The sequence below is a fragment of the Myodes glareolus genome, chromosome 24 (genome assembly GCF_982192425.1).
Source record: "Myodes glareolus chromosome 24, mMyoGla1.1, whole genome shotgun sequence".
In the NCBI taxonomy this organism is placed as follows: domain Eukaryota; kingdom Metazoa; phylum Chordata; class Mammalia; order Rodentia; family Cricetidae; genus Myodes; species Myodes glareolus.
Window position 1 is genome coordinate 49,261,122 of NC_142049.1, and position 25,532 is coordinate 49,286,653.

General features: G+C 50.5%; 2 protein-coding genes across 4 annotated transcripts; one reads left to right on the forward strand and one right to left on the reverse strand.

Annotated features, from left to right (window-relative positions):
• Positions 1-1,188: 1,188 nt before the first annotated feature.
• Positions 1,189-17,766, reverse strand: Nosip (nitric oxide synthase interacting protein). Of its 2 annotated transcripts, none has more exons than XM_087901541.1 (9): positions 17,627-17,766; positions 4,771-4,841; positions 4,285-4,390; positions 3,475-3,556; positions 2,127-2,286; positions 1,926-2,044; positions 1,647-1,834; positions 1,461-1,569; positions 1,189-1,292 (listed from the first exon to the last, which is right to left on the reverse strand). In XM_087901541.1, exons 2-9 carry the CDS (start codon positions 4,838-4,840, stop codon positions 1,221-1,223), a joined length of 906 nt encoding a protein of 301 aa, XP_087757667.1. In that variant the 5' UTR covers position 4,841; positions 17,627-17,766; the 3' UTR covers positions 1,189-1,220. The 2 variants fall into 2 exon arrangements, with proteins under 2 accessions (XP_087757667.1, XP_087757666.1); XM_087901540.1 differs by having other exon boundaries at positions 1,926-2,059.
• On the forward strand, positions 17,642-25,398 carry Prrg2 (proline rich and Gla domain 2). Of its 2 annotated transcripts, XM_048438070.3 has the most exons (8): positions 17,642-17,781; positions 18,491-18,555; positions 19,139-19,273; positions 19,610-19,791; positions 19,942-19,981; positions 22,856-23,000; positions 24,383-24,499; positions 24,818-25,398. In XM_048438070.3, the coding sequence occupies exons 3-8, from the start codon at positions 19,189-19,191 to the stop codon at positions 24,834-24,836; spliced, it is 588 nt and encodes a 195-aa protein (XP_048294027.1). In that variant the 5' UTR covers positions 17,642-17,781; positions 18,491-18,555; positions 19,139-19,188; the 3' UTR covers positions 24,837-25,398. The 2 variants fall into 2 exon arrangements, with proteins under 2 accessions (XP_048294027.1, XP_085538994.1); XM_085682868.2 differs by lacking the exon at positions 17,642-17,781 and having other exon boundaries at positions 18,393-18,555.
• The last annotated feature ends 134 nt before the right edge of the window (positions 25,399-25,532 follow it).

Sequence of the window (25,532 nt, forward strand, 5' to 3'; positions counted from 1 at the left end):
AGCTCTGTAGACCAGGCCTGCCTCTGCCTCCCAAGTTCTGGGATTAAATACATGAGTCAGTCTTATGTAGCCAGGCTAGGCTAATATTTGCAGCAATCCTCCTGCTTCAGCTCCTGAGTGCTGGGATGAGTGCCTGGGCCACCAACCCAGGCTACCTGAGATGAGACACTTGGGGCTGCACTGACGGCCCAGTGGTTGAGAGCAGCCACTGCTCTGCACAGGGGAGCAGCGGTTGATCCCAGCGGCTCGACGAGGCTGTCCCACGGCGGAACTCGAGCTCCAGGGGCTCACACAGGTTATTAGGCTCCGTGCAGGCACAACCCCCCCCACCCCGCCCCACATACATAACAAACATTTTTAAAATTAAAAGATAGGAACTCTTGAACACTTCCTTAGTGTGTGCCCTTTCCTGTACAAAAAGAAAAGGAAAAAGGAAGCTACCTTTTACTTGGAGCTGGGGGTGCAGGTAGGCCTGTGTCACTTTTGAAGAAGTTCATACAGGGCCTTTAATCCCAGCACTCAGGAGGCAGAGACAGGCAGATCTCTGTGAGTCTGGGGACAGCCTGTTCTACAAGAGCTAGTTCCAGGTCAGACTCCAAGGCTACAGAGAAACCCTGTCTCAAAAAAAAAAAAAAAAACAAAACCAAAGGAAAAAAAACAAAACAAGTTCAGAGGGCTGGGGGGGTGGAATACAGAGGAGAGCTGCACATACTCAGGAAGTTGGGGTTCCTTTTTGTTTTGTTTTGTTTTTTCCAAACAGGGTTTCTCTGTGTAATCCCGGGTATCCTAGGATTCGCTCTGTAGACCAGGCAGTCCTCGAACTCAGAGATCCGCCTGCTTCTGCCACCTGAGTGCTGGGATTAAGGGCACCACCACCGCTGGGCTGTGGGAGTGTGCTGGGTCTGCAGGGGATGCTTGCAGCTAAGGGCACATGGGGGCAGCTCCAGGCCTGGAGGTCTCTAGCTAGCTGGCCCGGGAATGTGTTATGCCCTGAGCCCGTCCGTCCTTTCTGGGCAGTGCTCTTCGGTCCTGACTGAGCCTGGAGGAGACTTGACTGACAGGTTCCTGTCCCTGTGTAGTCAAAAGTGGCTGAGTCAGGTTCCAGGAGCTTAGGGCCCAGGACTGGAGTGGCCCGTACCTCAAGCCCTCTCTTTCTGCGGCCACCTACAGTGAGACACCAGACACCAGTTGGTTCACATGCAGGTTTATTAGATCATAGCTCAGGCCTGCATCACTGGCCGGGACATCTCCGCCTGTAGCTTCACTCCTGAACCTGCGAAGCCTGTACCGCCCTGGAAAGGAGAAAAGAACAAGCTGAGGAGCCTGCTGGGCTGGCCCAGGCAACAGCAGCGGTTCCTATGTGGACTAGGGAAAAGTAAGTCCTAGGGCAGGAGATGGAGGGGCCCTGGGGCACAGGAGAGATGGTGGGGGTGGGGCTGGGGTGCGCACTGGCAACTCACCCGCTGCAGCACGATGATGTCGCGCTCTGTCAGCGTGTCCCCATTCACGGGGTCCACCATGTCCTTTCGAATCAGTTTCTCGACACACTCCAGAGTGACCACAGCCCCACTGCAGGGAGACAAAGCAAAGGTTGGCCCTAGGACATCTTGGGGTCCCTCCAGACTCTCCTCCCCAACCCTACTCACGAGGGCCGCAGCACTGCACACGGCGTGGCGTTGCTCAAGCTGTCTCGGGTCACTGCACACACGTAGCGCTCACTGCGTGTGATGAGCCCCACACGGTCCACAGAGTCGTCCAGCTGCGTGAAGCGCACCGGCGTCAGGTCTGACATGCGCAGTGGCTTCCCAGACATCGGGCAGGTCACAGTGCGGGACTGCAGGCATAGGAAAAAGGTCAACAGGGGAGAAGGAAGGTCAGAGGTCAACATGTAAGGGGCATGAGGGGCTGGAACACTGAAAGCTCACTGGTTTTTCCAGCTTTGTGGCCTTTGCCTCGGGCGTCAGTGAGGGAATCCAGAAGCTGGGCAGCATTTTGTCCTTGTCCTTCCCTGGGGGACCCGCGCTGGGCCCTGGCTGCTCACCATCTGTGGAGAGAGAAGCTGGGGTACGCACCTCAGAAAGCCATCCCCTGAAGACCACTGGCCAAGGGCAGGTGTTCCCTGTCACCTGTGTTGGGTAAGGTGGCAGCCTTGGGCATGAAGGGGTTGAGGGGCCGGCTCACAATGGCTGCCTCCTTCTCCAGGAAGCCTCGGGCTTGGTCCTCGGCTGCCGCTCGCTGGAGCTGTCTCTGCTCTTCCCTGCGGGCTCCTCGCTGCTTCTCATAGGCCTAGGGGAAGAGGGGCCTGGCTCAGCACCCACCAGCGGGAGGCTAGAGCCCTGAGCAGCTCTGGCAGGGGCTGGCAACCGTTGATGCTTTTGTGTGATAAGGTAGCCCTGGCATTTCTGAGTCCTTGGTTTCCTATTCAGATAGCGTGGGACCCAGAGTCTTCTTGTTGGGAGGGCCTGCTCAAGGTGAGACAGGGGCTCATAGAGCCCAGGCTGGCCTGGAATGCAAGGGTGGCCTTGAACTCCTGATTTTCCACGAATCCAGTCACGTCCCACCACACCTGGTTATTTGGTGCTGGGTGTGGGACCACAGGCTTCCTGCACACTAAGCAAGCACTCCAGCCACACAGGGTCGTTTCCAAAGTGCTGAGACTGAGAGGCACACAGTAAGCGCTCAAGAAAGCAAGCGAGCTGGCCAGGGAACCCCTGTCCTGCCACAGGGAGCTTGACCTGGAAGTCTGTGAGCAGCACAGTGTGCTTTGTCCTGTGTGACCAGAACAGGAAAGTCTGCTCCTCGCTCAATCCCGTGTGACCAGAACAGGAAAGTCTGCTCCTCGCTCAGTCCCCCTGGCACTCAGCAGGTGTCAACAGTGACCATGAAGGCCTCGACAGTGGTGCCATGAGAGGGGGAGCCTGGCTAGCCACCGTGCTGTGAGGAGGACATGGAGTCTGAAGAGGCTGGGGAGTGGGTGCTGAGCATGCTGGGGCCAGCGGCGGGAAGCAACAGCACTGCAAACGCTCGGCTGATGAGGGCTGGCTTCCAGCCCTGGCCCAAGCAAAAACAAAACAACCCCTCAGTGTGTCCTGAGTGCCAGAAAGCCAGACCAGAGTCACAGTGGGCACCTAGAGAAATCTGTCTCCCACTTGCTCAGTGGGGCCCTCTGGTGGTCATCACACATCACACACCTCTGCCATGTGCCTGGAGCTGAGGAGAGCCAAGGAAGCTGCTCCTGCAGAGTGCAGCCCAGCACAAGCACAGGGTGTGGGGCACACAGGGGCCTCAGGTTACTAGAGCAGGGTGAGTCCCAGAGATCCTGGCCTAAAGGAGGTCAACACAGATGCTGCCTGGAAACATCTGGACAGAAGTGGGAGTGGATGCTGCTCCAGGCAGAGACCAGCATCAGGGAAGGGCCCTCGAGAAAAGGAACTGCCCCGCTGAGTCCCTTCCCTTCTCCTCGGTACCCATCACCTTCATCTGCCGGGCAATCTCTTTCTTCTGGTGTAAGATGTACTCCAGGATTGCCTCCCGTTCATAGAGGTAGCCATCTGGGCTGCAGAGAAGGGGTGAGGAAAGCATGGGCCTGGGCTTCATCACAAGATGACATCCACTCACTTCTATATCCATTCATGCCCACCCTGGGTACACCACCGAGCATCCTCACTCCAGCATCCATCCATTCACGCCCACCCTGGGTACCACCACCGAGCATCCTCATTCCAGCATCCATCCATTCACGCCCACCCTGGGTACCACCACCGAGCATCCTCACTCCAGCATCCATCCATTCACGCCCACCCTGGATACCACCACCGAGCATCCTCACTCCAGCATCCATCCATTCACGTCCACCCTGGGTACCACCATAGAGCATCCTCACCCAGCATCCATCCATTCACGCCCACCCTTGGTACCACTACAATCCTTAGGTGACATCTCCCATGGTGCTCCCTTCAGTCCATTTCTTTTCATTTTATTGTGGGACACGATGTTCTGCAGCTCAGGTTAGCTTTAAACTGCTATGTAGCTGAGGTTTGCTTTGAACCCCTGGAACCCCCATCCTCCGTTTGCGCTGAGTGCGTCACACCTGGTTTTCTGTGGCACTGAGAACCCAGAGCTTCCTGCAGGCTAGGAAAGCACTCCACCTGCTGAGCCCAGCCCCAGCTATTAGCCATGGACTCTTTCCACCGGTGGTGGAGGGGCAGCTGCCTGTCTCTGGAGATAGCTCTGAGAGGGTGAACCCACACACACCAGCTGCCCTGCTGCCCCTCCCCTGCTCACGTGACCACAGGATCATGACAGGGCTGCAGCGAGAGACAGCAGCAGTCAAAGTCCTTCACAGCATCCCGGCTCAGTCGAATGTTCTGGGTCCCATAGCCTGAGGCCGCTGGGAACAGAGAAAAGTGGTGATGGATGCAGACATGTCTTTCACCAAATGCCCAAGGAAATGTGGGGGTTGAGTGGAACCCGAGAAAGCCATTGCTAGGTCAGCCTTACTCCCCCACAGTGGGGCAGAGGGGTAAAGAGGGTCATGGCTGGCTCCCCTCTCCTGGGGTGGGGGCCACTGTGGCTCTCAGCCTTCCTTTCTGCAAAGGTGGTATCCAGGGATGTGTTAGATGAGTCACATGGCCCTGCTACCTGTGGTCACCATCATTAGTACACACAGGGCAGCGACAGGCCATTCAAGGGCAGAATAGGACAAGAGAAGAGCAAAACAGCCAGACCCCATGAGGGGAACCAGAGGGGAGTGAGGTCCCCAGACGGTACCTGTGTCCTTCTTCTTCTCATGGTAGGTGTACACGGCTCCTGCAGTGCAGTTCTTGCCGTGCCGCGTCATCCTGTGGAAGAAAGGGGCAACGGCTGGGCTGGGGTGACCCTGGGATACCCCACAACAACAGCAGCCTGCCCCAGAAGCCAAATAAACTTACCCAAACACAGCCTGAGCCTCAGTAGTACAAGTCTGAAGCAGGGCGGAAGAAAATCAGGCAGCACCAGCTACTAACTTTTGGTTTTGAGACAGAATCTCATCCTGTAGACCAGGCTGGCCTCAGACTCCACCTGCCTCTGCCTGCCAAGGGCTGAGATTAAAGGCGTGAGCCACTGGCCGGTGAAACTCTGACTTTTAAACATATTTTATGTGTCTATGTATGTACTTGCTTGTCTGAATATGCGTCACATGCAAGGAGAGCTTCAGAGACCAGAAGAGGGTTGCAGGTCCTCTGGAGCTGCTGGGACCCTAATCCACTGCTAATCTCAGAGTCATCTCTCCACCCTGGAGATTTTACAATAACATCATTCTATTGTCTTTGAAAATGTAACGGGTGTAATCTAAATACAGTGGCTTGATACTTTCCACTATACATCTGAAAAAAAAAAACCCACATACATGCAAATTCTTAAAAAAGCTGTTTCAGGGGCTGGAGAGAGGGCTAAGAGGATAGAAGCAGTGGCTGCTCTTCCAGACGTCCCGAGTTCAATTCCTAGTAACCACATGGTGGCTCCCAGCCATCTGTATGAGATCTGGCGCCCTCTGCTGGCGTGCAGGCACACATGCAGAGCACTGTACACATAATAAATAAAGTCTAAAAAGAAAGCTGGTCCAACAAAAATGAACTTTACAGGTCCTCCTTTCTCCGTGAACTTATGTCTTCATCACGTTTCCCATTTTAACCTAATGTCATATCTTTATATTCAAAACTGTTTTGATAATTACTCAATTACTCATACTTCTCTGCAATAAAAAAATAGAGAGAGCTGGAGACACTCCAGCTTACAAGTTCTGTAACTGCAGCCCCAGGAGATACTCTGTCTGTCTCTCCTCTCTGTCTGTCTGTCTGTCTGTCTGTCTGTCTCTCTCTCTCTCTCACACACACACACCAAATTAGCTGATTATTTAAAAATGAAGAACTAAGCCAGGCTGGCAAAGTAAAGCAGGCCTCACCTCAGATGTGGCCTGGGCAATGTAGTGAGACATCTCAAACGCAGAAGGAGCCCGGCAGAGCGCAGGCACAGCACTTCCCTAGCATGCAAGAGGCCCTGGGTTTAACCACAGCTCTTCAGGGAAACCAAACACAGAAACCAAAATAAAAAACAGCTAAGACTGACATCCTCTCCAGACCCGAGTGTGGTGGCGCAGGACAAGTCAGAAGTCACTCTGTTGTCCTCTGTGTGTGCTCCAGGCTCCCTAGATGTGGAGGCCCACCCCTGCAATTCCAGCACTCAGAAGGCTGAGGCGGGGGTGGGGGCTTGACCCAAGTTCCAGACAGCAAGGGCCGAGAGGGGCCCTGTCTCAGAAACACAAATCGAGGGCCACGAGATGGCTCAGGGTGGAGGGCTTGCCTTGCAGAGGCAATGAGACAATGACCTGCGTGCAATGCCCGTGTCACACAGAAACAAGGGAGGGGAGAGCCAGTGCCACAAAGTCACCTGACCTCTACACGTGTGCTGCAGGCTGCAAGCCTGCACACATGCCATTCTGAAAACAAGAGAGAACTAAGTAGGGGGACTCTTGTCCTCTTTGGTGTTGTGCCCCCGTCAGCCCAGCAGGCACGTCCTGACCCTCTGTGGGCGGACAGTGGTGTCTGCAGTGACCAATCAGCCAACAGCACTATACTTGGTGTTTACTGTACCAGGGCTCACAAAGCTGGTCTCTGAAGCTATGAGGTTGAGGGTAACCTTGAATTTCTCCTCCTGCCTCCACCTCCAGAGTGCTGGACGTGACAGGTAGATGCCACTATGTCTAGGCCATTTAAATTTGGGGGCCAGAACTGGAGAGATGGTTCAAAGGATAAGAGCACTGGCTGCTCTACCAGAGGCTCAGTCCCAGCACTCACACGGCGGCTCACAACCATCCATGACTCGGTTCTAGAGGATCAGATGCCTCTCTGGCTTCCCGGGCACCAAGCACACCTGTGTTGCTCAAATGTACATTCAGGCAAGATTCTTGTAACCAGGGGCTGGAGAGATGGCTCAGAGGTTAAGGGCACTGACTGCTCTTCCAGAGGTCCTGAGTTCAATTCCCAGCAACCACTTGGTGGCTCACAACCATCTGTAATGAGATCTGGTGCCCCCTTCTGGCCTGCAGACATACACACAGACATCTGTAATGAGATCTGGTGCCCTCTTCTGGCATGCAAGCATACATGGAAGGAATGTTGTGTACATAATAAAGAAATAAATCTTTAAAAAAAAAAAGATTCTTGTAACCAAAAAATAAAATTAATTTTTATAATAAAACAATTTATAATATAATGCTAGGTGGTGGTGGTGGTATATACCTTTAATCCCAGCACTAGGCAGAAGCAGGCGGATCTCTGAGTTTGAGGCCAGTCTGATCTACAGAGTGAGTTCCAGGACAGTCAGAGCCACACAGAGAAACCCTGTCTAGAGAAAAACAAAAGCAAAAAGAACAAAAGGAAATTTACTTATTTTCTCCTTCTCCTTTCATTCTGTAGACCAGGCTGGCCTCGAACTCACAGAGCTGCCTGCCTCTGCCTCCCGAGTGCTGGGATTAAAGGTGTGCATCACCATGTGTGGCTCTAATTCTGAGATTTTGAGCACTGGAGTTCCCTGACATCAAGTAGGATGCAGAAAAACCTCCTGGAGGCAATGGCAGGGGCTGTGGAGAAGTGGGTGTGCTGTGACTCCATAGACAAGTGTCAATCACAAGCGAGAAACCAGCCTGGGTCTGAGAGACTTTCCACACTCACACAGCCACAACCAGGAACTTGGCCTTTAGGAAGACCATGCTGGAGAAACCAGCATCTGAGGGAGGTTCACGGAAGTGGAAAGTTCTAGACCACTGTTTCTCAACCTTCCTAATGCTGTGACCCTTTTTAATATGTTCCTCATGTTGTGGTGACCCCAATCATAAATCATTTTGTTGCTACTTCATAACTAACTTTGCTGCTGTCATGAACTGTAACCTAAACATCTGATATGCAGATCTGATATGTGACCCCCAGATTGAGAACCAATGTTCTAGTGTCACCTATGGGTGGCTGAGGATGTCTCATTGTATACATGTATACATGCTTTGACTTCTTTAGCCTTTCCTGTTAAGTCAGGATAAAAGTCCTGTGTATAGGCATGAGAATAAACAAGTATTATACATAGCACAATGTTACAAAGAATTCTAGCAGATTGACCGAAAATAAAAGTCCAAATCTGCTGTCACATGCCTGTCATCCCAGCCACCGGGGAGGGTGAAGAAGTAGGGTCACAAATCTGAGTACGGATGGGAAGCATAATGATGAGACCCTGACTCAACCGTCAGAGGCGAGCTGGAAGCCAGCACTGGGGAAGGCGAGCCTTGAGTCCAGCGTGCAGGGCGCGCGCTAGGAGAGAAAGGAGACCCCAGCGATCAGGGCAGTCCCCGCCATCTTTTCTGGATGCAGGCAGTACCCAGATGTCCAGGCCACTTTATCTCTTCTGGCCGCCTTGAAACACTTGTCTTACACAGAACTTCTGTGATGGGTACCCCAGTTCTGGTGGTCCCCCCGCCTGCTGGCATCGATTTTTGTTTTTTGATACATTTACACAGACTGAAAACAGAGATTTTTTTTTTTTTTTTGGTTTTTCAAGACAAGGTTTCTCAGGTTTCTCAGTAGCTCTGAAGCCTGTCCTAGAACTAGCTCTTGTAGACTAGGCTGGCCTCGAACTCACAGAGATCCGTCTGCCTCTGCTTCCCGAGTGCTGGGATTAAAGGCATGCGCCACCACCGCCCGGCTGAGATGTTTTTGGTTTTTTTTTTCACTTGATTCTTTTTTATAACCTACGTGTGTGCCTATGTGTGAACATAAACCAGACGAGGGTGACCTCGCGGTGACAGGCACAGTGAGCTGTCAGACTTGGGTGCTGGGAACCAATGAGAGTCGCCTGGAAGAGCAGAAATGCTCTTAACCGATGAGCCATCTCTCCAGCCCCAATGCAGATCTTCAGCTGGATGGCATCCCCGCTCTAGAAAGGTTTTCCTGTACCCTCTGTAGTCAATGTGCTGCAGGGGCAAGCCAAGTTGAGAGGATGCGAGCATAGGCCATGAGGTGGTTCAAAGGGTGAAAGCACTTTATGAACAAACCGGATGACCTAAATTCTTTCCTGAGATCCCATAGTGGAAGGAGAGAACAGACTCCTAAAGTTGTTCTCTGGCTGCATTGCATGCAAGCACAAACACACAATGCTCCCCCATAAGCAAGCATGTATGCATGCACACTCACATGTACAAAACATAAATAATAAAATATAAAAAATTTTTATAAACAGGGATGGAGAGATGGCTCAGTGGTTAAGAGCACTGGCTGCTCTTCCAGAGGTCCTGAGTTTAGCCAGATGGTGGTGGCGCATGCAGGAGGCAGAGGCAGGAGGATCTCTGTGAGTTCGAGGCCAACCTGGTCTACAAGAGCTAGTTCCAGGACAGGCTCCAAAGCTACAGAGAAACCCTGTCTCAAACAAACAAACAAAACCAACAACACAAAAAACAGAGGTCCCGAGTTCAATTTCCAGCAACCATATGGAGGCTTACAACCACCTATAACGGGGTCTGATGCCCTCTTCTGGCAGATACAATACTCACACATAAAATACATAAGTAAATTTTAAAAATTATAAATAACTACAAGGCCAGTCTGGGCTAAAGAGTGAATCCAAGGACAGGTTAGGTAGTTTGGCACGATGCTACGAATGCAGCCCACTGTTTCAATCCAGCACCTACCTGCCAGCCTCCTCTGATCTTCCCGCCCCCAAACCTCTAGCATCTGCCGCCTACTCTCACTTGCGTCCCCTTCCCAGTCCCCTGGGCTTTGGCTGTGTTGACCACATGGGCCAATTCCTGCTTTATTCTTAGGCCCCAACTGCCTTGACCTTGAGAAGTATTTGGCACTGGCTGGCTGGCGTCTCTTGGCCACAGGGAGAGGATTCTGCTAGGTTGGTGAAACATTCGCTCTTTAAATGAGAGGAGCAGCTAGAGAGGGGGGTATCTTTTCCCAAGATTTTGTTTTTCTTCCTGTATATGCCTGTGTGTATGTTTTGACACACAATGTGTAGCTGCCCAGGGGCTCGATGATGTCAGATCTCCTGCCGCTGGAGTGACAGCTGCCTGGCATGGGGGAGGGGCGCACTGGGACCAAATCTGGGCCCTCTTACTGCTGAGCGACACTCTCCAGGCCCAAGGGACTCTTTTCTTTTCTTCCTTTCTCTTTCTTTCTTTTTCTTTTCATTCTTTTTTTTTCTTTTCTTTTCTTTCTTTTTTCTTTTTTTTTTTTTTAAAATGGGAAAGGCTTTCTCTGTGTAGCCCTGGCTGTCCTGGAACTCACTCTGTAGATTAGGCTGGCCTCAAACTCAGATCTACCTGCCTCTGCCTCCCAAGCGCTGGGATTAAAAGCATGAGCTACCACCACCCAGCTAAAAACTTATTTTAGTGTTAAAAATTGAACCTTTATTTTTATTTTATGGGTATGAGTTTTTTTCCCTGCACTATCTATCACCATTCGCGTGTGTCTCGTGTCTTCAGAGGTCAGAAGAGGGTGTCTGATCCCTGGGACTGGGGTTACAGTGACTGCAAGCCGCCACGTGGGTCTGGGAACCAAACCTGGGTCCTCTGCGAGAGCAACAGAAACCCTTAAAGCGGAAACATCTCTTCAGCCCGCAAAAGTGTAAAAACTAAAAACAAAACAAACAGCTGGGTGATGGTGGTGGTGGCACTCGCCTTTAATCCCAGCATTCGGGAGGCAGTGGTGGGTGGATCTCTTGAGGTTGAGGCCAGCCTGGTCTATAGAGAGAGTTTCAGGACAGCCAGGGCTACACAGAGAAACCCTGTCTCAGAAAACCAATCAAACCAACAAACACCAAAGGGAAAACAAAACAAGTAAACCAGCCTGGCCAGGTGCCGAGACAGCTGAGGGAGAAAGGTGCCGGCCTGAGGTCAGCCTTTGTGTACACTGTGAAGATGTGTCTTTGCCACAGCACCTTCTGACTGCTTTAATAAAGAAATCTAATGGCCAAGAGCTAGGTAGGACTTCTGGGCAAAGAGAAAGGAAGAGGAGATGAATCAAGGTGTGAGAGGGGACACAGGAGGTGCAAGAAGGAATAGAGGGCTAGGTGGTGACAGCGCACGCCTTTAACCCCAGCACTTAAGAGACAGAGGCAGGCGGATCTCTGTGAGTTCGAGGCCAGCCTGGTCTCCAAGAGCTAGTTCCAGGACAGCCAGAGCTACAGAGAAACCCTATCTCGTAAAACAAACAAACAAACAGATGGAAGGGAGGTAAAAAGCCACAAGGCAAAGGCAAAATGTAGACGACTACAAACTGGTTAATTTCAGTGAGAAGAACTAGGGGACAAGACTGAGCTCCGTTTGTGAGCTGGTGGTCCATAGAAAAACCCGTCTACAGATCACATGATGGAGAAAAAAGAAGAATCTGTGCAATCTGTCCTGACCTCCAAGAGTTTAGTGGCGCGAATGTCTGTGTGCGCACATAACAAACAGCCACACAAACAAAGGCAATAAAAATTTAATGGGACAGCAAGACGGCACAATGAGTAAAAGACACTCGCTGTGCAAGTTGACAGCCTGAGTTCCAACCCCAAAACCCATGTGAGCATGAGGAGAGACACAAAGATGGCCTCCGAGCTTGTGTGCCGTGACACAATAGCCCCAGCATCACACAAAATGCATACATGCACACACACACACACACACACCATGAACACACACACACATACACACACACCACGAATGCGCCCTCACACACCATGAACGCACACACACCATAAATGCACACACACACCATAAATGCACACACACACACATACACCATGAACGCACACACACCACGATGCACACACATCACGAACGCACGCACACGCGTATACACGCACAATGTGTATACACACCATGAATACACATACATTGAACGCACACACATATACACACACAATGAATATGCATACACACCATGAATGCACACACACACCATGAATGCACACACATACACACACACCATGAATGCATGCGCGCGCACACACATATAATGAATACGCACATATAATGAATACACACATATAATGAAAACTTCTCAAATGAGAACCAAGAGAAGTCTGGAGCCTGTCCACAGGTCAACTTCCATTTTTGAGACTGGGACTTACTATGTAGCCTTGGCTAGCCTGGAACTCACTTTGTAGACCTGGCCTTCAAGTCCCAGAGATCTCCCTGTGCCCATATGTCAACCCTGCAGTGCTGATGTCACAGCCGCAGTCTCCTGTCTGTCCTCTAAGTGTCTCCCTGCTGGGGCTTAGGAGGGAAGCTCCTGCCTAGAGACAGCTAATACAGCTAACATAACAGAAGGCCACACCCCAGCTAGAATATGACGGGATTTGCCCTTCTTATTTTATTCCCTTAGGTATGTATGGTTTAACTTCTGGGGCCACATGAGGTTTGGAGGCTTTGGAGGCTCAGATGGCCAAGGGAATGGACACATATGCATTTGTCTGACGTGTGTGTGTGTGTGTGGTGGAATTGGAGTCAATGCAATCTCTGAGTGGGCCATGTGTTCTGCTCCTAGCCATGTTCCCCATCCCTCACTGCAGGATTTTAGGCATCTGAGCCATGTCTCAATTTGAGGACTTTGTTGTTGTTTTATTAAGGTGGGGTGTCACCTATAACCTCCCCTGCCTTTCCTCTCCAGGTCCTTCTCCGGAGTTTCTCATATTTTCCTCACTTTATAAGAGAGAAGACAAGACCCAGCGCTAGAAACTTACAGTAATGGGAGGGCAGAGGTTTAGCACAGCCTCCCCAAATGCCACACGCTAGAGACACCAAGGAGCTTTTCAGAAGGGCTCAATAAAACCCAAACTACAGACTATGTCATGTCGGTGGGAGGGGGGATGTGGCCAGCACCCTTTCACGATCTCTAGAGGAAGAGCTGACTTAGGCAATGCTTGTGGGTGGCTACCAATAAAGAAGCCTATGGGCACTGGAGAGCCAGGGGTGTGCCATTTGGTACAGAAAGGGAGCAGCAGGGGCTTCAGCACACCTAGGCCACCCTGCAAGTTACTTCAACTAAAACCACTAAAACCACTTTTTTTTTTTTAATCCTTTTTGAGGTGTGTGTATCTCACACTGTAGCTCAGGCTGGCCTTGAACTCAGCTTCCTAAGGGCTGGGGTGACAGGTGTATGTCACTTTCTCATGGGGACTGCAAGTCCGGGCATGGTTACTATGGTGTTGGTGATGACTCCATTCCTGCTTTGCAGATGGCTGGCCTCTGAGGCACCGTCTCATTAACCCAGGCTGGCCCCAAACTTGCTATGTGAATGAAAAAAATAAAAATAAAAAGGAAAGGACATGACTGCTCTTAGGTATGGAGGAGAGAGTTTGTTACAGATGTGCAGGAGAGCACAGCCAGAGAGAGTTTGTTACAGATGTGCAGGAGAGCACAGCCTAGAGGCAGGGACATCTGGGAGGGTTCAGATTGGACATAACCAGACTGGGCTGTGTCATATGGGAGAGGGGAACCAGTTGCAGCTACCAGAAGGCCACAGAAGGGGTACAATTCCCAGCACCTACATGGCCAGCCTACTCTACAGAGTGAGTTCTAGGGCTGGTGGGGGACAATTCTGCATTCTGTCAATTATGTTTTAAATAAACGCTGATTGGTCAATAGCCAGGCAGGAAGCATAGGCAGGACAACCAGACAGGAAGTAGAGGCAGGGCAATGAGAACAGGCATATTCTGGGAAAAAGGAAGCTCTCTCCTGCAGTTCTGCCCAGACCACGAGAGAAGCAAGATGTGACCTGCCCTGCTGAGAAAGGTACCGAGCCATGTGGCTAACATTGATAAGAATAATGGGTTAATATAAGCTACAATAGCTAATAAGAAACCTGAGCTAATGGGACAATCTATTTATAATCTTTTGGAGACCTCTGTGTGATTTTCTTTGGGGCTAAACAGCTGTGGGAACTGGGTAGGACAGAAACCCCAACAAGCAGCCCCTCATGCTACACGGGTCTACACAGAAAAATCCTGTGTTTGGTCTACACAACCAAAACCAAAAACCAACCAACTAACCACACAACCAAACAAACAAAACAAAAGCTGGGGCTGAAGAGATAACTCAGGGATTTAAAGTACTTGCTGCTCTTGCAAAGGACCAGAGTTCGATTCCCAGCACCCATGACTGACAGCTCATAACCACCTGTAACTCCAGCTCCAGGGAGGATACAATGCTTTCTTTTGGCCTCTGTGAGCATCCACATACACTCAGATTTCATCCCCAGCACCACACACACACAAAATTAATATAAAAACCATAATGAAGAACCAGTTCACGCCCTACTATTATAACCATGTGTGACCAACAGTTAAGTGAGAATAGGGGGCTGGAGAGAGGGCTGAGAGGTGGTTAAGAGCACTGGCTGCTTTTCCAGAGGACTGGGGTTCAATTCCCAGCACCTACATGGCAGCTTATAGCTGTCTGTAACTGCAGGGGACCTGGTGCCCTCACACAGATATACGTGCAGGCAAAAATAAATAAATCGTTAAAGTGAGAATGAAAAGGAACTGGGAGGCACACACATTAATGTGAGGAGGAAGTTCTTCAAGAGGATGCCACAGGCTGTGACTCACAGACCTAACTCCGAGGGAGTGTCAGAACACATCCATACAAACCTCGAACATGTATGTGCACAGTTGCACACGCATGTGCACAGCAGCACCAGCTGCAAGAGCCAAAAAGTCGAAACAATTCTAATGGTCCATCAACTGAGGGAGAAATGAAATGTGCTGTATCTCACACAACAGAATACTGTGCACCCACAGGCAGACAGACAGGAGATAACAGAATACTGCTCATCCACAGACAGTCAGGATATAACAGAATACTGTGCATCCACAGACAGACAGACAGGATATAACAGAATACTGCTCATCCATAGACAGTCAGGATATAACAGAATACTGCTCATCCACAGACAGTCAGGATATAACAGAATACTGTGCATCCACAGACAGACAGACAGGATATAACAGAATACTGTGCATCCACAGACAGTCAGGATATAACAGAATACTGTGCACCCACAGGCAGACAGACAGGATATAACAGAATACTGCTCATCCACAGACAGTCAGGATATAACAGAATACTGTGCATCCACAGACAGACAGACAGGATATAACAGAATACTGTGCATCCACAGACAGTCAGGATATAACAGAATACTGCTCATCCACAGACAGGATATAACAGAATAATGTGCATCCACAGACAGGCATCAGGATATAGCATGGAGGGCCTAGAAACAATATGCCGAGTGAGGAAAGCGGCCACAGAGCCCACACCTGTATGGCTGCAGTTAGGAGACATGTGCAGATCAGGTAAATTCATAGGTGCTCAGAGGCTGCCAAGGGCTGGGGGTAGGAAAGACAGGTTACAAAGAATGTAGGACAGGATTTCTTTTGGGATGTTGAACATGTCCTAAAATTGACTTGAGACGGTCTATTTAGCTCAGCTTGGCCTCTGATACTATATGAACTTGCTGCCTTGGCCACGGAGTGATTATGTCTGCATAACAGGTTCCTGTCTGGTGCTCTTGGAGGCCAGAAGAGGGCATTAGATCCTCTGGAATGGGAAGGATTATAGGTGTGTGCTACCACACCCAGAGAACATGCTCTAAAATTGTTAGTGGTGATGCCTATACAACTTTGTGAATACACTCTGAATTGTTTGCAAAGTATATATTATTATAAGTGGGTAAAGTACATATTATGTGAAATTATATCTCAATAAAGCTCACTGAAAAATAAGAACAACATGAGCTAGGAGTGGTGACTGCATGCTTATAATTTCAGTACAGGGCTACCTGTCTCAAAACAAAAACAAAACAAACAAAAAACAAATTAAGAGGCAGAAGAGATCGGGCAGAGGCTAAGAGCACTGGGCTGTTCTTCCAGAGGACCTGAGTTTGATATCTAGCATACATATGGCAGCTCATGACTAATTCTAGTTCCGGGTGAGCTGATAGCCCTTTTCTGGCCTCTATAGGCGCCATATTTGAGTGATGCACAATCATACATGCAAGCAAAACAGTCATTCAAGCTGGGCAGTGGTGGGGCACACCTTTAATCCCAGCACTTGGGAGGCAGAGGCTGGTGAATTTCTGTGAGATCAAGACCATCCTGGTCTACAGAGTGAGTTCCAGGAGAGCTAGGGCTATACAGAGAAACCCTGTCTGGCAAAACCAAAACAAAAAATCAAAAACCTCACTCATTCACATAAAATAAAAAAATCCTTTTTCTTTTCGGGATAGGGTCTCACTCTGTAGCTCTGGCTGGCCTGGAGCATCATATGTAAGCCAGGCTGGCCTCAATCCCTGAGAGATCCACCTACTTCTGCCTCCCTAGTGCTGGGATTAAAGATATGTTCACTAAAAAGTTTCTGCACCCCCAACAAACCTCTCTAACAACGCAATCATCCGAATCAGACCAAATCAACCAAATTAGAAAAAGCCCAGGTTTAATGGATACCAATGCTCCTGGATGGCTTTCCAGGACCCCAGAGAGGAGCTGGGGAAGGAAGACCAGAAAACTACGTGTTTGTTCTCTGGGGTGCAGTTTAAATACCCTGTGGGAGTGGTCTTGTGCATCCCTGGGGAGGGGTCATCCTTTGGCAGGTTTTCTCAGGGGTGGAGTCTGGACTAAGGCAACTCCCAGGGGAGAGGGCTTGGAATGGAACTGCTACCTGAACATTCCAGACTCTTTGGATATATGGAAGCCAGGGGCTGGGATGATGCGTCCAATCAAACACCCCAGGCTCTTTGGATTTAGGGGCGCCACGCCCATTATAAATAAATCTTAATCTCCATAGAGAGAGAGAGATAGTGAAAATTGATGCCATCCTGCACTGCATGCAACCCTCTCTCAAAAAAACAAAAAATAATCACCGGGTGGCCCACGCCTTATATTCCAGCACTTGGGAGGCAGAGTCAGGCAGATCTCTGTGAGTTCGAGGCCAGCCTGGTCTACAAAGTGAGATCCATGGTAGCCAGGGTTGTTACACAAGGTTATCTCGAAAAGCAGAAATAACAATTAAAAATAAACAAATGGAAAAAAGTGGTTGGGTGTGGTAGTGCACACCTTTAAACCGAACACTTGGGGCTGCAGGGGCAAGTGTATCTCTGTGAGTTTGAGGCCAGTGAGTTCTGGGACAGCGAAGACTATGTGAGACTCTGTCTCAAGTAAAATAAAATAATTCACTTCCTTCAAGGATCCTTTAGGGCCTAATTCACTACTGCTCATCGCCCTGCTCACTACTGTCTGGAAAACTGAAGCGGATTAAGGTATTCTGCCTCAACTCTTCACTATTCCAGGGAATCCCGCGTTCATTCCTGCACTGGTACGGACCCTTTTCCACTACGGAACTACATTTTCTAAGAGTGGTCAGGATGAGGACGACATACTGCAAGGCATGCTGGGAGATGTAGTTCAGCCTCCAGCTCAAGGAGTCAGAGCGCTCTATTAATGATTAACAGGAAGTCGGAGTGCGGAACCTTATCCTGTGTCCCTCGGAACTTCAAATATCCCACCCACAAGAAGGGACTCTTAGCGACGCGACCCCACACCGCCTGCAGCTCACCTCACAAGCGGTTATCCGATCCGTCGTGGCTTCAACTCTGTCCCGAACCGGAAAAGAGTACTGTTTTTTTTCCACTACACTCCTCCCACTTCCGCTAGGCAGCAGACACCGGAAATAATACTGCCCCTAGTAGTGAAGGCGCTTCGCGTGATTTGGTAAGTCCTTTCTTCTTCTCTTCCCCCCACCGAAACGTGAGTGACAACTCGAAGGTTCCGGTGAACGAAAGTGGTTTGAATGTCGGAGACCACTAAACTTGTATTAGGCAGAGTGGTGTAGTTGCTTTGATTCTTTTCAAGTCTGAGTTTAAGGACTAACTCCTTCGCCCAGATATTCTGATACCCACTTTCCCAAATATATACCTGATTTTCCCCATTGCATCTTAAGATTTATAGAATATATAAATTATAGAATGAGCAATAATCAAAAGATCACGAGGCCAAGCTGTCCAAGTTAGTCATCCTCAGGAAACAGATATGATGTGGTACCGCCCAGTTATTCCTGGAATCAAAGCATTCCGTTCCCACCAGTTTGTAGATCTCTAGAGACTCAAGATTTATTTTCCTGGCTCTGCCAAGCAAATTGTCTGTAGGGAGAGACCCGGGCTGGGAAAGGAGAGAGGAGGAGACTCTAATAAGGTTCCCTAGATCCCTCCGTAATGTGCAAAGTCTTGCTTCTATGTGGGGCTGTGTCCCCGAAGTCCTTGGTCCTAAGGTTCCTTTAAGTACTTTGTCTCTTACCTGAGTCCCTCCCAGAGCAGGTAATCAGTAGCCCCGCCCCCTGCCAGAAGCCAGGATTGGGCCTTGTTACCGAAGTGGAGCACCCCTCCTTCCTCTCCCCTCCTTTCTCCCCTCCCCTTTTTTACAGCTGGCTACTGCTGACCCAGGGGGTCTTCATTAAAGAAGAGAGGCAGGGCTCCCAGGTCTGGGCAGGTAAGTGGATACTGCTCTCAGAGAAACTTGGGGTGTGGAGGGGCACCCTGGTGTCCTGACTTCCCACACCATTGGGATCCAGAGACTTGGGACCCTAAATCCTAGGCCCTGGAGTTCAGGGTCCCGTTCCCTCAAAACGTCAGACCTAGAAATTTAGGACCTCATTTGTCCTGTAATCTTTGATCTCTGAGGGTGGATGAGGCAATGGGCAGAGGGAGGTTGACTTGGAGTGGAACCTGCCAGGTTGGAAGGGGCCAGGACAGCAGATGAACCTGTAGAAGTGCTTACTGTGTCACATGGTACTGTGAATATAGAGAGGGATATACGAGAGAGCATGTGGACTCTGTGCTCATCATTGGGCAGGCACTGCCATCGCTGAGATCCTCCCTCCTCTCACATTCCAATACCCGGCACAGTAGGCAAGTCACTTTACCACCTGGGGAAAGTTTTCTCGTCTATAGAATAGCAGGAGATTGTTCAAATTGAATTGTTTTGAGAATTAAGATGAGTTGATACAGACCAACAGTGTCTGGCACAGGTTACAGGTTGAGTGCTTGCTTTTTCTTTCATTCACTGACTGCAGAGTCCAGGCAGGGAGTCCTTGCCTCGTAACTCTGCTGAGGCCCACACAATATGAGGGGCCATCCTTCCCTGCTCTTAGTCTGTATGGGATTGGCCACCTGCCTGGACACCTTACCTTATGAAGAGCAAAACCAAGGTGAGTGTTTGAGGAAGAGCCTTACAGAGGCTTAATTTCTGCCTTCTCCTACCCAGGATATTTCCTGGTTTCTCAAACCCTAGCCCTTCTCCCTCAGATCCAGGAATCCAGACCCTAGTTCTCCCTCAGACCCACAAGTCCAGGCCTCAGCCTTCCTCCTTCAGAAATAGATTTCCAGACTCCAATTTTTCACCCTCATACCCAACTATCCAGACCCTGGCCCTCCTTGCTCAGATCCAGGAGTTTCCAAGCCCTCACCCCTCAGAAACCCATAACTCTTTATCTTCCTTGTCCTCAATCCTAAGGAGTCTCTGCTTTTGACCCTGATGTCCTTAGTTCTTGACATATTCCTGAATCCTCCGGAGGCCCAGAGTTTCCTAGTTGGCCGCAGGCGGGTTCCTCGGGCTAACCACTGGGACCTGGAGTTGCTGACCCCTGGGAACCTGGAACGGGAGTGTCAGGAGGAGAGGTGCTCCTGGGAGGAGGCCCGGGAGTACTTTGAGGATAACACACTGACGGTGAGAGCCTCAGAGGACCCTGGCATCCAGGTCCTCTCTGCCTTCACCTCCCTCTCTACCTCCCTAGGGTTTCAAATACCAGGGTGGACTGGTTGTGGGGACTGCTCCATGTCTAGCTGCTTCTTTCCCCTTCTCGTCCCCTCCTTCTAGGAACGCTACTGGGAAGGTTACACCTACAACGGCAAGGGAGGTGAGTGGTCCTCAGCCCTCTCGCTCCATGATGGGGAAGCAGCCCTTTAGCCCTAGAGTTCAATCCAAAGTCACACACACACAAACAAGGACCACCTTCCCTCAAATCCCATGCTGCCCAGAAATGACTGACAAGGTGTCCCCTCCCTTTTCATTATGGCCCTTGTCTGAAAACCCAGCACAACTGCATGCAGATTCATAGGAGGGCCCAAACCCCGGAGGGAGCATGTGGGTGGGTAGATGGAAGAAGGGGTTATTGTCAAGGGGCCTATCAGAAGGACAAGCTCATCTGGGTCCTTCTTTAGATTCCAGAGCCCCAGTCCCTTACAAGCATCTTAGTTGTTAGTGGGGCTGTTCCCTAGCAACAGAGCTAGAGCAGGAAGCCTGGCCATTCTCACCTGTCCAGTTTGCCTACCCCAACCCCTCCTCTGAGTTCTGAAGTCCTCATCCTGGCTTGAGCCTTGTTGCTAAGGGGGGCTGCTCCTTAGCAACAGGCCCTGGCCAGGCCAGACAGAGGAAGTCAGAAGCACTACCTGGCTGGCTTCCCCTCCCCCACAGCCCCATGCCAGCCACAGTCTGCCTGGTTGCTAAGGAGGCCTTCTCCCTAGCAACTGTACCTAGCTGGAAGACCAGAGCCTCCTGCCCAGCTGAAGGACCCCCTCTGGGCACCAGCTGCCCCACCCCCTCATGGCCTGGTTGCTAGGGGTAGATGCACCTTAGCAACGGGCCCTGGGTCTGTACTGTAGTCCTCACAGTGGAACCGGTTGCTAGGGGAGATAGTTCCTTTCTACAATCCTAGCAAGGCCTAGAGGCTTCTTGGATCACCTGAAATCTGCCGGTCTTTGAAAGTTCTATCTTCTCACTGCAAGCTAAAAGCAAGGTTGGAGGTGGAGATAGGAGGCAGCCGGATTTGATGGCCCTGGCCTTGGCCTCGCAATCCAAGCCACTCCAAAGGCCAAAGCAGAAAGACTGTGAGTCCACGGCCAGCCTGTGCTACACATCAAATCTGAGGCCAGCTGAGACTCCGTGTCTCAATAAAACCAAACGAAGGGCTGGAGAGATGGATCAGTTGGCAAAGTGTTGGCCATGCAACCCCAAGGACCCTACTTTGATCCCCTGAATCTCCAGAGAAAAGCTGTGTTGTAATCCCACTGTGGAAGAGGAGAGACAGAAAGGTCCCTGGGGCTCCCTGGGTAACCAGCTTGCCCAAGTTACTGAGCCCCCTCCTAAAAACAAGGCACCCCACTGAGACTGCTCAGGAGGTGACTGTGCTTGTCACCTGGGTACCACATGGTAGAGTAAGAGAACTAACTTCTGGAAGTTGTCCTCTGACCTCTACACACACACACACACACACACACACACACACACACACACACACACACACCTATTTAATCAGCAGTAAGGGCTAGAGAGATGGCACAGCTCTGAGGAGTGCTTGCTGTTGTTGCAGATACTGCAGCTTGGCTCCCAGGGCCCTAGCTGAGTGCTGCTCACAACTGGTGATAATTCCAGCAGCTCCAGAAGGTCCACTGCCTTTCTTTGACCTCTGTGAACATTCACACACACATGCACCACCTCCCCTACACATACACACAAATACGAATAAAATAATAGAATGAATTATTTAGGAAATCGATAGGCGACTGGAGAGATGGCTCGGGGATTAGGAATTCTTGCTAGAGAGGGCCTAGGTTCAGTTTCTAGCACCTACATAATGGTCACAATCCCCACTTCCAGTTCCAGGGGATCCAACACCCTCTTTTTTTCTTTTTGTTTTGTTTTGTTTTTCGAGACAGGGTTTCTCAGCAGCTATGGAGCCAGTCCTGAAACTTGTTCTGTAGACCAGGCTGGCCTCAAACTCACAGAGATCCGCCTGCCTCTGCCTTCTGAGTGCTAGGATTAAAGGTGTGCACCACCACCACCACCGCCCAGCAAAAATAATTTTTTTTTAAAAAGCTAGAAGTTCAATGGAACATCAGTGACGCATGCCTTTAATCTCAGCACTCCAGAAGCAGAGGCAGATTGACCTTTGTGAGTTCAAGGCCTGCCTGGTCTACAGAGTGAGTTCTAGGCTAGCCAGGACTACACAGAGAAACCTTGTCTTGAAAAACCAAAAATAACAACAACAACAAAACAAACAAAAATCCTAGTTTCAGTCTCCAGCATGACAAAAAGTAATAAACATATTTAAAAATAAAAAGACCCAAAAGCAAACCAAATCAGACTGAGGGCAAGGATGCTGAAGTCTCCTTTTGCATCCTTAGTTTGCTGAAAAGGTTCAACACCTCCATATTTCAAGGTGCCCTCCAGCTTATCCGTTTTTATCCCTGTACATGCTGAAGCCGTCCCATGGAATGGCCCCTTCCTCTTGTGCTGTGCTGACACAGCTCAGGTGAAGTAGAAGATCCGCCATTAGTGTGTTTGCAGTGAACTGTCCTCCCTCCCTCCCCTCTCCAGTGGTAGGAATGAACCCGGAGCCTGAACTGCAACTGCAGAGCTGCAGGCCACATCCAAACCCCTTTTCATTTGTGGTTTTGTGACAGGGTCTAGCTAACTTACCCAGGCTGACCTTGAATTCACTGTCAGACTTCGAACACGCTGTCCTTCAGCTTCTGCCTCCCAAACAGCTGAGATGACAGGCTGGAGCCATGGCTCCCTACTCAGATCTCAGTGAGCTTTCATGATATACTGGTAGGACTCCTGTTCCCATTCCGAAGAGCAAGAAACAGATGCTCTGAGAAAGCTGTGGTGTTTGTTGCCTGAGGCCAGAGTAGCAGGAAGGGAGCTCAGAGCGGCCTTGCTTCCTAGCCCATGCCCTTAGGGAAAGGAATTGAGAAGCAGCCCCTGGAGCAGTGGTACCCTCTACCCACAGGGCGTGGACGAGTAGATGTTGCAGGTTTGGCAGTGGGACTGACCTCTGGGATCCTGCTCATCGTCTTGGCTGGCTTGGGAGCCTTTTGGTATCTGCATTACCGACGGCAGCGCCGACTCAGAGTGCAGGAGACCTGTCAGCAAGAGTAAGGGGTCTTCCAGGAGGGGGAGGGGATAATGGAGAGCAAAGTGGGAGGGAGGAGGCTTGATCTGAGAGGGGCAAGACCAGTCTGGAGCCACCGGTCTATGGAGAGTAAGTCAATGTGAAGTTGAGACCTGACAGTCTTTCGAGTACCAGGTTTCAGTGAGGTCATCACTGTGGGCAGAAGGCAAGTGGAGGTTGTGGTCCATGGCTGTCTGTGGCACTGCCTTTCCCATGGGTGCAGGTCACACTAGCAGGGTTTCACAGGGTGTCTGATAACTGTAGCTGGGTATCACGGCACTTCCTTCCGTTCAAGACCTTTCCACTCTGATGTGAGTTCAAAGCTAGCCTGGGGAACTTAAGGAGAACCTTTCTCAAAATAAACTGGAAAGAGAAGTGAAGGTGTAGGATCAGCAAGGAAGAACTGTGTAAAGGGTGTTCATGCAGGGACATAGGATGGCCTGGGTCCTGCCCCCCCCCTCAACTGACAACACAGAGTTCTAGTCCAAGGACCTGCATGGTGGGAGGAGAAAACCTTCCTCCAAGTTCTCCTCTGGCCATCATTTGTGTGTTAGCATGTGTGCTCACCCATAGAATGCATAACTGTACTTTAATTATAAAAATTTAGGGCTCCCAGAGGTTAAGAGCACTGGCTGTTCTTCCAGAGGTCCCGAGTTCAATTCCCAGCAACCACGTAGTGGCTCACAACCATCTGTAATGAGATCTGGTGCCCTCTTCTGGCCTGCAGACAGACATGCAGACAACACTATGCGTAATAAATAAGCAAATAAATCTTTAAAAAATATATGAAAATGTAAAAGAATGAATTTGGAAGCTGGGCAGGGTGGCTCACACATGCAGTTCCAATGCTTGGGAGGCTAGGCAGTATTGTTGGAAGTTTTGAAGCCAGCTTGGGCAACCTTAGCTAAAAGAGTGGATTTGGGAAATTTTGGAAGTAAATGTTTCAGAATTGTGTTTCTGTCTGTGTGGCTCTGCTGAACTTTGTCTTGTGGTCCACCTGATGTTCCTGTTACTTTTCTGGGCCATCTCTCTTCCACCTCTGTCACCTCCCACCCTCCTTCAGTCTCTTGGTCTGTAACCCCTTGGTCATGTAGATTTTGTTTCATTTCTTGTAAAGATTTATTTTATGTGTATGGGTGTTTTGCATGCCTGTATGTATATGTACCACATGTATGCCTCGTGCAATCATCATCAGAGGTCATAAGAGGACGTCGGACCCCCTGGGACGAAGTTACAGATCGTTATGAGCCGCCATGTGTGTGCTGCGAATGGAACTTGGGTCCTCAGTAAGGGCAGCCAGTGCTCTTAAACGCGAGCCCAACTCCATGGTAGGTTTTATACTAATCACTCTTTTTCTGTCCGCAGGACCGGGCTCATCAGTCCCCTGACTCCCCCGACGCCCTTACCTCCAGGCCTCCCCACTTACGAGCAGGCGTTAGCAGCCTCGGGTGTGCACGACGCCCCTCCGCCCCCTTACTCCAGGTACGGGGTGGGGCTTCTGCCAGGGGTATAGTGCGGAGAAAGGCCACGCGTGGGAGGGGTGTGTCCCCAAGGGCAGGGTTTGGTGCTTTGGGAATCCACAAGGGGCGGGTCTTGCAGGGCAAGGCGGGCCCTACGCAATTGTCTGTAGGGGCGTGGACCAGCCTTGGAAGAGTGCAGCTTTTCAGGAAGGTGGGAAGGTGGGGCTTGTGCCTCCAGGATCCAGGATTGGCTGAGGCACCAAGGGCGGGTCGGTGTGGTCTTGGTGGAGGGGGCTTGTTTGACTCCGCACTGTACACTCCCCACCCCCACCCCGGGTAGCCTCAGAAGGCCTCACTGAAGACCTGCTCCGGAACGCGGGCTCCCGAACTGTGCCCCTGATTCACAGCGGATTCCGGAAGTCGCTGGGCCTCTTCGACTCCTCATCAGTGTGTGCGTGGGGGAGTCAGGGTCGTCGGACCCGAGGTCTACATGACACACGTGTTTCCGCCACGCACGGATACACGCATGTCCCTGACCATCCTGTTGCCGAGGTGCCCCTACCTCTCGCCCCCCCTTTCCTGATCAGCGGCCCTGCCTCGGAGTGGGCAGTCTCCTTTAGAAACTTGGACAAGACATGACTCGACTGTCGCCCCACTGGTGTCGTGGGGAGCGTACACGCAGAGAACCAGGCTCATGTACACCCCCGTCTTCGTGTATTTCTCCACTCGGGAACTTGGGCGGTTCGTAATCCAGCATAAAGGTGGAGGGGTGCTGTAAAAGGATTGTGTTGCACTCGGGGAAATGAAGTTGAGCTGAGCGTCTATCTAATACCCTTTGAAAAGGAAGAGACTTAAAAGAAAGAAACCCCCCCACCCAAAATTGAAACAATTCGAAAAAAATAAAAATGCAAACGAACTGAACCCCGTTCCTGGGCGCATCTGCGCGCGGTGGAGCTGGATTTCTGTACCGGCCCTGTGCCCTACACCCCCAGGCTCCGCTAGAGCTCGCGCTCTCTCTCTCTCTCTCTCTCTCTCTCTCTCTCTCTCTCTCTCTC